This window comes from Megalobrama amblycephala, linkage group LG2 (genome assembly GCF_018812025.1).
Source record: "Megalobrama amblycephala isolate DHTTF-2021 linkage group LG2, ASM1881202v1, whole genome shotgun sequence".
In the NCBI taxonomy this organism is placed as follows: domain Eukaryota; kingdom Metazoa; phylum Chordata; class Actinopteri; order Cypriniformes; family Xenocyprididae; genus Megalobrama; species Megalobrama amblycephala.
This window is the reverse complement of record NC_063045.1, coordinates 41,007,255-41,024,368: the sequence shown is the minus strand read 5'-3', so window position 1 is coordinate 41,024,368 and position 17,114 is coordinate 41,007,255. Positions and strand designations below refer to the sequence as shown.

The following is a 17,114-nucleotide window of genomic DNA, read 5'->3' as shown; positions in this document are numbered from 1 at the left end:
ATCTCCATATCGTCGCTGTCGGGCAGACACCTTATATCCAAAACCAGTACTTTTCAGGAAATGGAAAAACAAACAAAAACAAAAAAACACTGTGTCGTCAAAGTTGATAAGAGACAAACATATGCCATTAAATGTGAGTTCCCATAGTCCTGGAAAACCTGGAATTACCAGCCAATTGTCGAAAATCTTCGTCATTAAGATTTTCATAAGAAAAATCAATTTTCATCGGCTATCACAAATTACTGGTCATGGAAAATCATGAAAATGTATTTGTCAAAAGGTGTAGGAACCCTGGTGCACAATCATGAATGTGGAAAGGTGTATGAGCACAACTGAATGTCAATTTTGATTTCTTTGTACTCTCACTCCAAGTAGACTATTCATGTCACGTGTACATATTCACATCAGACTAGATTGCTTTGTCTCATACACACACACACACACACACTTTGTCTGAAACCACATCAATATTCTGCATAATCACCTCTAATATAATATATATAAAAATAAATAAAGAAATACTGTAAAATATTAAAAGGCATTGCTAAAAATGTGCTTTTGTAAGAGGAGTATTTAGCAATTGTAAAAAGTTCACACATTAACTGGCTTTAAAGATTTGAAATCTATGCATGTTACTTACAAGTTGGTTTATATGTGAACACAAAAATGCCTTTTATAGCAGCTGAGTCTCACATTGTGCATTATTTCATGGTACATTCATACAGCAGTATGACCTTGAATGTGCTTCATCTCAGGTTGAATTATAGTGGCTGGGGATAAAAGTCTAAAGAAAAGAGAAGAAAGCACAGAGAAGAAAGGTTGGGCTCCGGTAGGTCAGGGTAATTGTGTTTATCATTTCGATAGCTTTATCCTGTGAATAAAGCTAAGAATAGGAAATAGCTGAAGAGAGAAAAGTCAGTGTCATTTTAACGTGACAGGCTGAAACAGTTTTTGGGTTTTTGGATCATTTTTAAAGGCCACAGTGATAAACAGATGAGAATATTGGGTTATGATCTCTATAATGTCATGCTGGAAAGTGCCAGGATTGATTTTTGGCATTTGCTAAAAAGGATGGGAAAAAACCCAGCTTTTTCCCCTTTCAATTTTTTTGATACACATATACACATACACGTATACACATTGCTGTTGGTGGTATCTGAAAAAAATCCAATTGAAATGTTTTGCATCTGATTATCTGAAAATCTGATTAATGGGGGTCCCTTACGTTTATGGCCCTCACGTTTCATCCAGAGTCTTAGGGTTGGGGGGGGGGCGAAAGGCACCGACTGAATGTTAAAATGGTCTGGAGGTCTAAAAAGCTGTAGGCAATGAGGGGAAAATGTGTGCCTGATTAAAGCTGTTCACCTCTCATGACTTTGATTCAATCATTTATTATTCTTTTAAAGGTGAATCTCATAAAACACGGCAAGAGTATGTCCAGATCACATCTCACTCCAAAAAGATAATAAAAATAAAAAGAAATCATAAAAAGAAAATCTTAATTTTAGGACCATACAGTTTTATTATTATTAAGATTGATTATTATAATTATGCACATATTCCCCACAAAGTTGTCTTTACGGTAATACAAATGCAATTCTCACTACATAATTGTATTTTAATCTACACATCATATATTTTTTTATGCAGCATGCAGTTTAAAATACTTTGTATAAATAGATAATATACCAATGTGACCTAGCATGTTTTTGTGAGATTCTACTTTTCACTTCTTTCCACTTTCAGTATTCTATCTGGTAATCACTTTCTGAAAATTATACCTCCATTTACAAACATGCATCTGAAGCAAATTTGTCTGTACGCAGCAGATATTTGCCATCAGTAATATGGAATAAGAGGCTATCTGGACTCTATGCTAATTAGATGGCCCAGTCAACTGTTTCTACGTACAGTAATCTGTAAATGATGACTGTTTAACATGAGAAAGTGAGTAAATGGATTGGTCAACATAACAGAAGTTTTAACGCAGCAGACCATGCATGAGATTAATCTGAGAGGGCAGAGGCTAGAAGAGAGCGCACTGTTTTAGAGAACGATGTGTTTTCTGCTGTCACAGTGTAATCAAAGGCATCGCACTCCCAGGAGATCCTGCTTTTGAAGTTGATGTGATTTAGTCTTTGTCTTTCCTTTTCGCTCTGTAGATTTGTCATTCTTGATTCTCATTTCCTCTTTTATTTTCTCTCTGGTTCTCAACTTGTCGTTCACATGAGTTTACCCCTATATTCAATTTAAGTGCCACAAAACAGGCTTGGAGGGGCAAAGGGAGGAAAAAATGGTATGTATACATTTAAATGGTGTTTTTTGATGCACAAAGTCAACATAAATCTACTTACTGGAAACATTTTCGTATAGCTGACAAAAATAAAATGTGTGCTGGTTGCCATGACAACAGAAAAAATTGACAACAACCCAGCGGTTGGGTTAAATGTTTGCCCAACCTGCTGGGTAGTTTTATTTAAACCAACTATTGTTTAAAAATTACTGTATTGCTTAATTAAAATTAACCCAAAGTGTGTTGGAAATGAACATTTATTAATGTTCAATGAATAATTATTAAACAATAAACATTTATTAAATTGCTTATTAATAAATTTATATTAATAAACTATTAAATTTATATTAATAAAATATTAAAGCTTATTATTAAACATTCACCTTTTGTCTATTATTGTTGCCTCTAATTGCATCTGGTTTTTAATTTCCCAACTATTTTGGGTTCATTTTAAGCTAGCCATATAGCAATTTTTAAACAATAGTTGGTTTAAATAAAACTACCCAGCAGGTTGGGCAAACATTTAACCCAACCGCTGGGTTAAAACAACCCAATCGCTGGGTTTGTCCATTTTCAACCCAACTTGGGTTGTTTTTAACCCAGCATTTTTTAGAGTGTACCCTTCAAAAAGTTTGGGCTTTGTCTTTGATAAAAGTTACTTTTAGCTTCAGTGTCACATGATCCTTCAGAAATCATTCTAATATGCTGATTTGGTGCTCAAGAAACAATTCGTCTTATTTTTATCAATGTGCTGCAATAAAACTGTGAATTATTATTATTTATAACTGTGACAGGATTCTTTGATAAATAGAAAGTTCGGTAACACTTTAGTATAGGGAACATATATTCACTATTAACTGTATAACTTTTCCCTCAATAGACTCCTAAATGTACTGCTTATTAATAGTTAGTAAGATAGTTGTTAAGTTTAGGAATTAAGAATGTAGAATAAGGTCATGCAGAATAAGGCATTAATAAGTGCTTTATAATTACTAATAAACAGCCAATATTCTAGTAATTTGCACGCTAATAAGCAACTAGTTAAAAGACCCGATAATAAAGTGTTACCAAAAGTTCAAAATAAAAGCATATATTTGAAATATAAATCTTTTGTAACAATATAAATGTCTTTCCTGTTACTTTTAATCAATTTAATGCACCCTTGTTGAATAATAATAATTAATGTTTTTATTAGTTTGATTCACATTAGAGATGCACCGATACTAAATTTCTCTGCTGATACCGATAGCCCATTATTCAGAATGATATCGGCCGATGCCGATACTTTGGTTTTTCTCAAGGAAATAAAAATCTTTCCCAAATAATGTTGCAAACTATACAGGGAACCTTCTCATTTGGTACACTACAATATTAAAAGTTACAATTACCAGAGGTATTATATTCAAACACCAGAGTATTATATTCAGCTGCTGATTATTTTCAGATATAATAATTACACTAAAATAAAAACTGAAATGTTTGTATAAAAATAAGCACTTGTTGTCTTCATGGCAAATGTACACAATCATATAAATAACAGTAAATAAGCTCCTCTCTAGTGTTATATATATATATATATATATATATATATATATATATATATATATATATATATATATATATATATATAGGTAGCTAAGGAACTGTGAACAGTGGAAAACATTCCTGAGGTAAATGTGACATGATGTGACATACACAAGCTGTTTTATTGATGTCTTTCCGCGGTTGAAACACAAATAAAGTGATTACATGAGACATGATACATTCCGGCAAGTTGTACTATATCTTTCAACATACCTTTGATGTTAGCTTGTATTGAAGAGGAAGAAAAGACTCGCGCTCCGCACTCAGCGAGCTGCTGCCTGAACTGAGGCATTACAGCAATCTGACACATCACATTTAAGAGCCTCAAAATGCCATTTATTGTTTGAATTTCATGATAAAATTGACAGAATTTGAAAACTGAAATTTTAATTCTTATCAGAAGTAACAAAGCTTTTTGCGATTATTAGAAGGGAGGCACTACAAATAATATTTGATGTAGCAAAAAAAAAAAAAAAAAACACAGACCTGGCCACCCTGGTCTGAGCCTGCTTTAACATCACTATTTTTAAACTGTTAATGCGTTAAAATTCAACACAAGAGTGAGTTTCTTCACACACACAGTATGTATGAGTTGCAGTCTTAACACGTTTTTCTGCACCCTTTGACAGGATGTAATCGGCCCTGATCACCTGCAGTTTTTAAACAATCGGTTAAACTATCAGTTTTTAAACAATAGTGATAATAATTCTGAGAAAAAAATTATGACTTTTTTGACAATTGTGAGTTATAAAGTCAGAAATGCAAGATATAAACTCACAATTGTGAGTTATAAAGTCCAATTCTGAGGGGAAAAAAGAATGTTTTTTTTGACAATTGCGAGTTATAAAGTCTGAATTGAGAGATACTGTATAAACTTACAATTCTGGAAAAAAAGTCAGAAATGCAAGATGTAAACTCGCAATTGCGAGAGAAAAAAAGTCAGAATTGCAAGATTAAAAAGATGCAATTACCTTTTTTATTTTTTATTCAGTGGCAGAAATAAGATTCCATAAATTGTAAATGTATAAAATCATATTTTTTTTATTGATATGATAAAACAACTTTTCATCTGGCCACAGTATAAAATGATGCTAGTAAACACAAGATTATTAACAAGCCCTCCTAACAAGCCCACTCTCTCTTGCACAGGTAACGTGTTTGTTGTCAGTCTGGCCTTCGCTGACCTGGTGGTGGCTTTCTATCCCTACCCGCTGGTGTTGTACGCAATCTTCCATGACGGCTGGTCTCTGGGGGACATCCAGTGTAAAGTCAGCGGCTTCCTAATGGGCTTGAGCGTGATCGGCTCTGTTTTCAACATCACCGGCATCGCCATCAACCGTTACTGCTACATCTGTCACAGTTTTGCCTACGGACGTCTCTACAGCTACCGTAACACGCTGCTGTTAGTGGCCCTGATCTGGGCGCTCACTGTGCTGGCCATTCTTCCCAACTTCTTTGTGGGCTCTCTGAGTTACGACCCCCGCGTTTACTCCTGCACCTTCACGCAGACTGCCAGCAGCTCTTACACTGTGGTGGTGGTGGTCGTTCACTTCTTGGTGCCCATCGCCGTGGTGACCTTCTGCTACCTGAGGATTTGGGTTCTGGTGATACAGGTAAGGCGGAAGGTGAAAAGCGAGGAACGCTCCAGGGTGAGGCCCAGCGACATGCGCAACTTCGTCACCATGTTCGTGGTGTTTGTTTTGTTCGCGATCTGCTGGGCTCCCCTCAATCTCATCGGACTGGTGGTGGCCATCAACCCAGAGGTCATGGCGCCACGTATTCCAGAGTGGCTCTTTGTGGTCAGCTACTTTATGGCCTATTTCAACAGTTGCCTCAACGCCATCATTTACGGACTCCTCAATCGGAACTTCCGAAAGGAGTATGTACGGATCATGACATCGGTGTGGATTCCTCGGAGGTTTGTGACTGAGACCTCCAGGGCTGCCACAGATGGGATAAGAAGCAAACCCTCGCCAGCCATCAATAACAACGAGTGACTTTTATTTACAGCCAATCACTGTTCAAAAGGAAACATCATGGATGCATGAAGCAAATTTATACACTTGGAACTGTGAACACTTCACTTTTTTTAATGCTACAAAACCATTATACACAACTCAGGGTGTTTTATTTTTGATGTTGTGCTCCATTCCAAAACACCGAAATATTTAACTCGCAATTTATAATGAAAATTAAATGAAGTACCTTTTAAATACATGTATGTATGGACTATTTATGATCCACGACTATTTATTGAAGACATTTTGTACATTTTTGTGGGTCTGTTGTATATATGTTGTATAAATCAGTATGCTTCACATCTTTATCAATTCAGAAATTCTGCCTTACACTTGAACTTTCACATGAAAGATGTAAAAAATGCATTTATTCAAGGTGCCAAATGTTAACACATTGATAGCAAGTATCTGATATACCAAATCAGTTTGTCATCAAACCAAATGAGATTCTGAAAGCATCTTAATTTAAATGTAACATCAACAGCTCTTTAATGAGCGAAGAGCTTCCAGCAGCAAGATAAAGCACAAACTTAAAAAAAAGCACCTCATGCGGATTCCGCTAAGAAAATTTGATCTTTTTCAAAGTGAACGGTGACAGCGTGCGGTCAGTCAGTCTTCAGTTTCAATTTGTGTTCACCTCTTATCTTTTAAAAATTAAATGTCATTCAAGACTTTGGGGTTATTACTTTGCCAGGAAACGTGCATGACTCTGAAACCATATGTTTTCTTGAGCAAATGATCTGTGAGCAAAACGCAACCTGAATTTCAATTAAGATAAAGGTTACTGGCAAAAAGGGAAAGTATTAACGAGACCTGGTTTTTGAATGTATTATTGTTATCTGTGCTTGTTTTTACTTGATTTGACAATGTGCGTTTTAATCCTCCCGACATTACGAGACGTTCCATGCAGTGGGATTGTGCTGTGTGAGAACATGCTTCGCCATTGACCTCAATAAAACAAAGGAACCGAACTGATGAAAGCCAAGTCTATTGGTGATTGCGCAACCTCTCTCTGGTATGAATGGGCGATGAAGGGATTATATGGAGAGATTGGGATGAGCTTGCTCCTTATGGCCACATCTGCACAGGGAATTATGGGGGATGTGTGGCTGGCATCCCAGCAGATGGGGGACTGAGGTGGTTGATAACATAAACACTTGGCCAAGTTGAGAGCAATCTTGTCATCAATCTGCTGAATGCATTATCCAGAGGGGTTTCAGATAGGGAGTCGGGTTGAAAACCGTAGCAGAGATTCAATGGGAGTAGACAAGCCTTTGGAATATAGAATACAATTAGTGAAAAAACTAAATGTCATTGACAATTTCAGGCTATTTTGCAAGCTAAAGTAGTCACAGTAAAGCTACTCTTTTGAACATTACCTACACTCTTAGAAAATAAGGTCCACTGGGGTTCTATATACAGTAAAAGGGCGCTTGACTCAATTTTAAAGAACCCTTTATGCCAAAAAGGTTCTATATAAGGAGAAATGTCTTAAATGATTGCATAATACTCTGATTTTTAATGGGTAATTTCATTATTTTCAAGTGATAAAATGTGTTTATGAGCTGTTCAATACATATAATTGACAAAATTGATTAATTAAAACGAAATCCTAAAATGTTCTGTATATGAAGCACCTGACAAAACCCTTTAATAATAATGCATTTTATTTGTAATGCACTTTTCTTAAATCCAAAGTGCTACAGTAAACTAAAACAAAAACAACAATAAAAACAATACAACAGTTAATTAAAAAAAAAAAACCTTGAGTCTTAATAAACTTTTTAAAGTGTTCCAAAGTTGATGCGTTTCTGATGGTGAGAGGAAGTGCATTCCGTTGCTTGGGGGCTTTGAATGAAAAAGCTCTTTCCCTCATGGTCTTAAGTTTACATGAAGGCTGATGAAGTAGAGTTGGCAGAAAGCGTGATGGGGAGTGTGATGAGTGTAAGCACTAACAAAATCAGAAAGATACGCTGGTGCAGTTCCATGCAGTGCCTTATATGTTAAAATTAGAACTTTAAAATCTATCCTAACATTAACGGGAAGCCAGTGTAACTGTGGAAGCACCGGTGCAATGTGTTTCCGAGGAGAAGTACGAGAAGTACACGAGCAGCAGAATTTTGAATATACTGTAGAATGCTTAGAGATTTAGCTGGCAGGCCAGAGAACAAGGCATTAAAATAATCTAACCTAGTCATAATGAAGGCATGTATAAGCCTTTCTGCATCAGCAAAAATGAGAAAAGTCGTGCAATGTTCCTAAGATGGTAAAAAGCAATTTTAGAAATGTGTTTTATCATCAATGTTAACTGTGGATCAAAAATGAGATTCTGCACCTGTAAAGCAGGAAGTACCATGCTGGAATCAACCACCAAACGAATATGATCAGATTTATGACTAGACACCACTGTACCAATCAGCATCAATTCAGTTTTGGAGCCATTCAGTTTCAGAAAGTTATTCTGCATCCAGATTCTCTTCTAGACGCCTACTCAAAGTAATTAACATGCAATGGACATCAGGGCCAGTGGTGATGTAAATCTGAGTATCATCTGCATAGCAGTGATACCCAAGACCACATTTCCTGATAATCTGCCCAAGTGGAAGCATATATATGCTAAATAAAATTGGGCCCAACACTGAACCCTGAGGAACGCCCTGTCGAACAGGTATTTGTGATTACCTAAGCTAACAAACTGGGAATGATTGGTTAACTGAGATTAAAACCAACTGAAGTCCCAGCCAACTATGCAGCCTGTCCAACAGAACAGAATGGCATATGGTTTCAAAAGCAGCACTGAGGTTTAACAAGACAAAGATACTGCATGCACCAGAATCAGCTGCAATAAGGAGCTCATCAACTACCCTCACTAAAGCTGTTTCAATACTATGCCCTTTTCTGAAACCAGACTGAAAAGTTTCAAAGAGACTGTTAGGTGATTATTTAACTGAGTAGCCACAACATGCTCCAGAACTTGAAGGTTAGAAATAGGCCTATAAGTAGACAAATCAGAAACATCACAACCAGGCTTCTTAGGGACTGGTGTAATGGCAGCTATTTTTAATTCTGGTGTAACAGATAAATTCAGAACTGAAGCCATATGAGGACAGATTGATACAAGACAGTTCTTAATAACTGAACAGGGAAGCGGATCTAAAATACTGGTAGTTTAATTCAAGGACTTAAGTGTACTTAAAATAAAGTCAATTCTAACCATTTCAATCTTACCGGTAAAATAATTAAGAAACGTATTACACTGAACAGAGGAGTGAACAATATCCTTAGCTGGTTTAAGAAGTTTGTCAACAGTATTAAACAGTATTAGACTTAGGATTAACTGCAGCATCACCAATAATTTTTGAAGTGGTTTTCAAGCAGGGGGCTTCAAGGTCACTTAAAGGTATTTAAAATGAGGAAAAAAACAAGCATGAATATAAGATAAAAGATATTTCTTATTTGGCTAATTTTATAATGGATATACACCTTTTTAGCTATGCCAAGCTCTAAAATATTTTATCAGGTAAAAATTGTGAGTGAGGGAGACGTTCAAATATTATTGTGGACAATGAGGGTCATTGTAGTCAAGAAGGTTGAGATGCACTGCTTTAGAGATTAGAACTTTTTCTTCTAAGAGTGTACACTTACAAACTAGTAACATGTAGTAGCTAAATAATTTGAAACGTAGTAGCTAAATAATTTGAAAGATACTTAAATATCACATCGATATTTTAAATTTTAATAATATTTCGCAATATAACTGAGCGGCCTTGGTGAGCATAAGATACGTCTTTCAAAAACCTATACTGACCACACACTTTTAAATGGTACTAAGATTGAGACAGAGAAACAAAACAATGAAAGAGAGACAAAGAAAATAGAGAAAATGTTTTCTGTGTGGGTCAGAACTAGTTTTGAGACCTTTGAGAATGAAGTTCGGGTTTCATTTTGCAGCCGTGGGACATTCAAAGACCCGTGTCTGTGCTGGAAGACTCTGAGCTTGAGTTTCTTTCACCCTGCCTTACAGCGCTCTTGCTTTACACAGCGACTTGAAAAACATGATAACAAAAAAAAAACTACAAAAGATAAAAATAAAACTGTTCTGCACCCAAAAAAAAGGTTTGCCACATGTGCTATATAATCTTCAGTAAAATCAGATCATGGATGTTGGACTGAAAGCCTAAAAAATAACACATACAACAATATACAAATATAGCAGATCTTTGCACAGATAAAAGGGATTTGGTGTGTTGAATCGAATATAAAGAGCTATTCTGCCAGCACATAGATATATATGATAATGAAAGTAAATATTGTAACAAGTAATTTTTTTACTTCAAATTAAACCATAAAGCACAGCGTGAAGTGAGAGAACTAAATGGTTCTCTCAGCAGATGAAACTGCCCTATGGGAAAATGATCATACTACAAACCCATCTAATTTACCTTTGCTCTCGCTTTCATCTCTCAAACACACACGCACAAACACTTACCCATACTCAAACGGGAAACCTTATTTAAAAACATTTATGCAACACACTTAAAGGCATCAGAGACTGGTAAACATTCAAACATGCACACATGCCTGCTTAAAGAAAGACTTTACATATAAATCGATGTATGCACATGTGAAGACTGAGTGCATACATGCACACTTATAAAATGCATGGGATTATGGGAGAATAATCGCAGGTTCACTCATGGGTCGGGTGAGTTATTGCAATCTGTCTGAGCTCAATCTCTATTGTACCTGCTGAGAAAAGCCGTTGACCCTTAATTTGTTTTGTCTGCTGAATGCTCTCCGCATGCTGTAAAAAAAAAAAAAAAAAAAAAAGATGCTTTATGGAGGGTGTTAAAAACACATACCTTTTTTTTGGTATGCAATATGTTATTTACACTGCATCACCCTGTAGCCCAAGACTGGTTGCCCACTGAAGCTAAGCAGGGTTGAGCCTGGTCAGTACCTGGATGGGAGACCTCCTGGCAAAACTAGGTTGCTGCTGGAAAAGGTGTTAGTGAGGCCAGCAGGGGGCGCTCACCCTGTGGTCTGTGTGGGTCCTAACGCCCCAGTATAGTGATGGGGACACTATACTGTCAAAAAAAAAAAAGCACCGTCCTTCAGATGAGACATTAAGCCAAGGTCCTGACTCTGTGGACATTAAAAATCCCAGGATGTCCTTCGAAAAAAGAGTTAGGGTTTAACCCCGGCATCTGGGCCAAATTTGCCCATTGGCCTCTATCCATCATCATGGCCTCCAAATCATCCCCATATATAGTGATTGGCTTCATCACTGTCTCTTCTCCACCAATAAGCTGGTGTGTGGTGGGCATTCTGGCGCAATATGGCTGCCGTCGCATCATCCAGATGTATTCTGCACATTGGTGGTGGTTGAGGAGATTTCCCCTTTCCATATGTAAAGCGCTTTGAGGGCAAATAAAAACGCACTATATAAATGTAATGAATTATTAGAAATGATTATTACTGTAATACTTAGTATTCATTACTTTTATAGCACACCTTAAAATTTACATGACAATTTTTCATTCAACAGTGCTTTCATTTAAACAAGTGTACTTCACTTACAAACACAAACATGCTTAAAAAACAGCCATTGTTAAATATGACACTCACATAAACACTCAAGAATTTTTAATACCATTTTCCACTTGTTTTCATTTTTACAAAGCCAGAAGAACTGTATGCACCTGTCACATGCCTTTAAAGATTCATGTACATTTGCATGATTTGATTATTCCTCAAAACCATGTGGTCACAACAGTTCATGGATGAACTGGGACTAAAAATCAGCCTATTGAGACCTTTATCAGTCCATCACAACTCTCACATGGATAATCCCCCACCATCATACAAATGATACTCTCCCCCACTTAAAATGGTATATGCTAGACAGCCTATGCTCTTTTCCGTATTGTGTGCATTATACAGATGCTTGAACACTGTACTTGACATCCATTTGACGTCCACACAGTGATGTCCAATCAATGTTGAAAAAAAAATCAAATTGACATTAAAAAATTGACGTCCATTTGACATCCACACACTGATGTCCAATTGATGTTGAAAAAAATATAAAATTGACGTCAAAAAACAGGTCAAAAATCCGAATCAAACTGACGTCAAAAATTTGACGGCCATTTGACATCCACACACTGGTATTCTTTCGACCACCAAAATAATGACACAATGCAATGAAAGAAAAATACAAAGTTCTGTCATTAAACTCTAAATGCGCAGACTAATAGGTCCTTAACGTAATCACATCATTTTATCTATAGGACACAGATGATTGGTTCCTGCTGTGTTAGTAGCCAATGAGCTTGCATGCTCAGTCTTCAAAATACACAAATAGCATTTGCACCTTAGCAGTGCAGCACGCTTTCAGAAAGCCTCCACCTTCCCCAGCTCCACCTGTATAGATCTGCTACGGGTAATTCATGTACACTATATTGAACAGAGGCAGCATGTCTTACTTGCTCACAGCAGCGTGTCGTGTATGTATTGGCAGTAGCAAATCCCGTACTTGCTCTGCAGCAGCAGCAGCAGCAATAAAAGCAGCAGCAGCCTAGCAGATGTATTCCGCCAAGACCAAACATATCAACATTGTCATACCCATTACAATGCCAAATACTCAGAGAGTTTTCATGACAGAACTTTTTTCCGGCAAACTTCATATCAATAATACAAATGTAAATAAAAACAAAAATGCACCTATTCTGATTGAGAACAAAGATCAATGGCTGTCTGGCCCTTCTGGCATCCCATACCCCATATCTGTCAGGAGCTGATCGGAGATCGGTTCTTTATGTATTTGATGATCTCAGCCTCAGACAATTCTGGATTTGACTGCTGTACAGCACCTGTATGAAGATGGAACAACACTCATTTTAGCATTAATTACAAGATTTTCAGCCACCATCACTCATACTAACATACTGTAGTAATCCACAAAATAATAAAAGCTCTCTAAACAAGCACGGATAACCACCTAGATCAGTAATCCTCATTATTTCTTCCAAGTAAGCCACACCAGAGGGATAAAGTCAACAAGCAAGTCGCCACAATAAAAAACACGCATGGAAATACACATCTGCCTAGTACAATATGCAATGCATTTAGCCACTGCCATTCTAATACAAAACTGTTAAGGTGTACAAGTTGCTTTAAAGGTGGGGTAAGTAGATTTTCAAAAACGTTGTTGGACATTGTTGATATCCATTCACTGATGTCCAATTGAAAAAAAACCATAAAATTTAAGTTAAAAAAAAATGACGTCAATTTGACGTCCACACTGATGTCGAAAAAAACACCATCAAATTGATGTCAATTTGACGTCCACACACTGATGTCCAATTGATGACAAAAAACCATCAAATTGACACCAATTTTTTTAAAGCAATTTGACGTCCACACACTGATGTCCAATTGATGTCGGAAAAACCCCCATCAAATTGACGTTAATTTTTTTATAGAAAGGTCCAGAAAGGTACTAAATTTCCAGAAAGGTAGTAAAGACATTGTTAAAACAATCAGCGTGACTGCAGTGGTTAAACCTTAATTTTATGAAGCATCAAGAATACTTTTTTTGTGTGCAAAAACAAAAAAAAATGACTTTATTCATCAATATCTTCTCTTCTGTGTCAATCTCATATGTTGTTCACATTCATTGCTTCCAGGTTATATGTCAGAACGCTGACTTATTATTAGTCGACTCCTGCGTGTTACAATACAGAAGGGACAGAGACAGTCTTTCACAGGAGATGGATCTTTATTGAACAACCAGTATGAGTTTGTGAGGGAGTGCAGGTGAGTATGGTGAAAGTCGGTGCAGATACTTGAGGTCCAGGTGATGATGGTATTCGATGTGGTTACAGGTGGAGATGGAGACGCTGGAGAATTTGGAAACGCTGGAGATCTTGGAGACGCTGGAGACGAGGGAGCACTCACACAGAGAGGAGATAGCACACAAGGAGAACACTGGAGACAGGTTAGGCAGTAACGGGGAGTCCTTAAGGTAAGCATACAGGTAAGTTAGATGCAAACGAGACCGGACAATGAGGTGGTGTGTGTGAGTGCTCTTTATACTGTGAGTGATGAGGTGCTGATGAGGTGCAGGTGTCGGTGATTAGTATTCTGGTGACATGGTGCGCTGTGACTGGAGGGCGGTGGAGCCTGACGTGTCTGTGACACTGCGTCAGTGTCACACGTCAGTGTTCTCTTCTGTAAAGTTTATTCCATTTTAGAGAGTATAAGCCTACAACTTGTTTTGGCTTAGAAGTAATTTTATATAACTTCCAGTCTGCTCAACAAACTGGTGCATAAATTAGACTCAGACTAGGATCTATCACTGTTAATCTATCACTATTAATCTATGTGTGTGTGTGTGTGCGTGTGCGTATACATATAATCTTCTAGCACATGTCCTTGCATATTATCAAGAGCAAGAATGAAAAAAAAAGGAGCGAGTCATTAACAATCACCATTACATTCTTGTGTATGACATTAAACCCCAGGTTGCTACAGAAAGACTGTCCATGTAATGAGTGTCACTTTGGATTAAAGCATCTAGTAAACAACTGCTTACAAAAGATTTTATGTTGCCTCAGGGTGATGCTGCAGTACAGGGTTAAACAAACACAAACAGACACACTCTGTCCCACACAGCACAGGAGGGAGTGTCGTAAATGACAGGGATCAGCAACAGCTTACAACGCATCATGGCATCCATTAGCTCTCTCTCTCAAACTTTAGATGTCACATTTTATGACCTTGTCTTTCCAAAATCACAAAGGACTTTATTGGGCTTGTGAAAATGCGATATCAAATCGCCAACCCGCAGACAGGAAATGCTCTTTGGCCACAGATAGGCACTGATGTAAAACGGCTTCTCATGAAATGTCACATGCATGCATGAATAAGCAAAACACTCAAGCATACACACACACAAACACAAATCGCCCAGGGTTCCAGCACCACCGCCGTCAAATGTTGATCTGAATCTTGCACGACATGATAAAAGCTTCCTCCTCAGCCTCTATACAAATTCATTTATTGCCGAGAAGTAATTTTGTATTCAAGTTTCTTCATCCTAATGACTACGGAGGCATATTTTATGACAAAAAGGCGAGGACGCAGCACGCAGAGCTGCTGTTTGCTTTTAATGAGAGCAGTGGAGAACATTTCAGCAGATTATGGGGATGTGCTTTAGTTTAGCTGTTTAAAAAAATGTTGTGGCTGGTGGTTCTGGTACACTCTAAAAGTGCTAAGTTGTTTCAACCCATGTTTGGGTCAAATATGGACAAAGCCAAATGTTGGGTTAAAAATTGATTTAAAAATTTAAAACAACGGTTGGGTTTGTCCATATTTGACCCAAACATGGTCACAAAACCAGGTCTGGAATGACAGAATTTTTGGCAGAATTATCTATTTAAGTGGCAATGTCAAATTGAATAAACACATTAACTAAGTACTTAAAAATAATAAAATTTCCTTATATGACACAAACGCTGCATCCAAAATTGAATACGCGTCTACTATATAGTATGCAAAAGGACCAAGACTGAATGCATTGACATGTTAATTTTGACAGTGCTAGTCCAAATATCTTCTGGGTCCTCTGTGTGTGTGCAGTTTTGATTATGTGTATATACTTTATGTGTGCACTCACAAAATAACAAAGTGAAAAACTGAAACCACGGCCTGAAATAATAAACCCCACTTCCTCCAGGGACCTTAAATCATCTTGCGTACCTGACAAAACCCAAACAAAAACCCAGAGCTCCAACATGCCTGGAAGTCACATCACCCATAAGTGCACATGCAAAACCACAAGTGCACTAGAATGCTATCTGCACCATAATAAAATAATAAGTACACACTTCTGAACTCAGCTGGGTTCTTCTGGAGAGAAGAAGCTACTTGTAATGACAGAGCATTTGTTCTGGTGGTGTGGCAGGTTCCTGAAAGGCAGATGTCCTGAAGGACAGAGTAAATTACTGTGTATCTGTGCGGCCTGCCAACTGTCAGCTCAGCTCGTTGCCGATGACCTTGGAATACTATTGTTGTTCCTTTGACTAGGCTTGAGTAATTGCACTCAAAGCTTGTAACGAAGGACAGTGTGATGGGGAGGGGGACTTTTGAAGACCAAAAACATAAATCAGGTTCAATCAAGATGTGCGGTCAGAGACAAAGAGATAGCAAGATATGTATAAATGTAAGCTAATATATGAGAATACACACACACAAACTATAAGTGAAAAATGAAATGTAAATGAAAACATTTGTATAACTAAAATAAAAATTGAAACTAATAAAATAAAAAATAAAAAACTTGACAAAATGTATGGGATTAAACCTATTTACAGGATTTAAGTTAAAGGGCACCCATTATGCCTTTTTTTTTACAAGATGTAAAATAAGTCTCTGATGTCACAAGAGTGTGTATGTGAAGTTTTAGCTCAAACTACCCCACAGATCATTTTCTTTATAGCATGTTAAAATGGCCAGTTTTGGGGGTGAGTAAAATCATGCCGTTTTTGTGTGTCCCTTTAAATGCAAATGAGCTGCTGCTCCCGGCCCACTTTCAAGAAGAGGGCGGAGCTTCAAGAGCCCATGGAACAAACAAAAAGGACAAACTCAAACACTGAAAAATATGATGCTAAGCAATTCAATATGTAGGGCTCTATGAAATACTTGAAATACTCCATTTTATTATTATTATTATTTTTTTTTTTTTTTTTTTTTTTAACAAATTCTGTTTTCTGTTTCAATTGTCTGGATTCTATTTTAATGGTTTAATTAAAACATGTCTAATTAATTGAATTAATAAAAAGCAACTTTATTAATTTGTTTGCAATAATAGGGCCCTATGAATTTCTTTCCCCTGAAATTCTGTGCTTGTGTATTTTCTGGTAATCAAATGAAGGCATAAAACTTTGAATCAAATTAAATTTAAATAAACCCCTTCATATTTTTTTTTATTTTTGCAAACAAAGTTTACTGTTACAGTAAAATTGTGTGATTATTCCTTCAAAACTTAATAATTATTGTACTAGAAGTAGTACATTGTCATTAAGAAATACATCATATCATATATTAGTGACTACATAGTGCACATTACTACAATAGTAATATATGAAATGAAATGAAAATAATATGGCTATATTTCTGTTACAAGTTAAACCGAACTTTTATTTTGACGGGTT

At 36.8% G+C, this 17,114-nt stretch overlaps 1 protein-coding gene across 1 annotated transcript in view; it reads left to right on the top strand.

Moving 5' to 3' along the window:
- mtnr1bb (melatonin receptor 1Bb) overlaps positions 1–7,517 on the top strand; it is a 39,441-nt gene extending 31,924 nt beyond the window's left edge. Inside the window, exon 3 of the mRNA XM_048175670.1 lies at positions 5,027–7,517. Within this exon, the coding sequence (XP_048031627.1) occupies positions 5,027–5,874 (848 nt within the window). The 3' untranslated portion in view covers positions 5,875–7,517. The remainder of the gene's footprint in view (positions 1–5,026) is intronic.
- Positions 7,518–17,114: the final 9,597 nt, after the last annotated feature.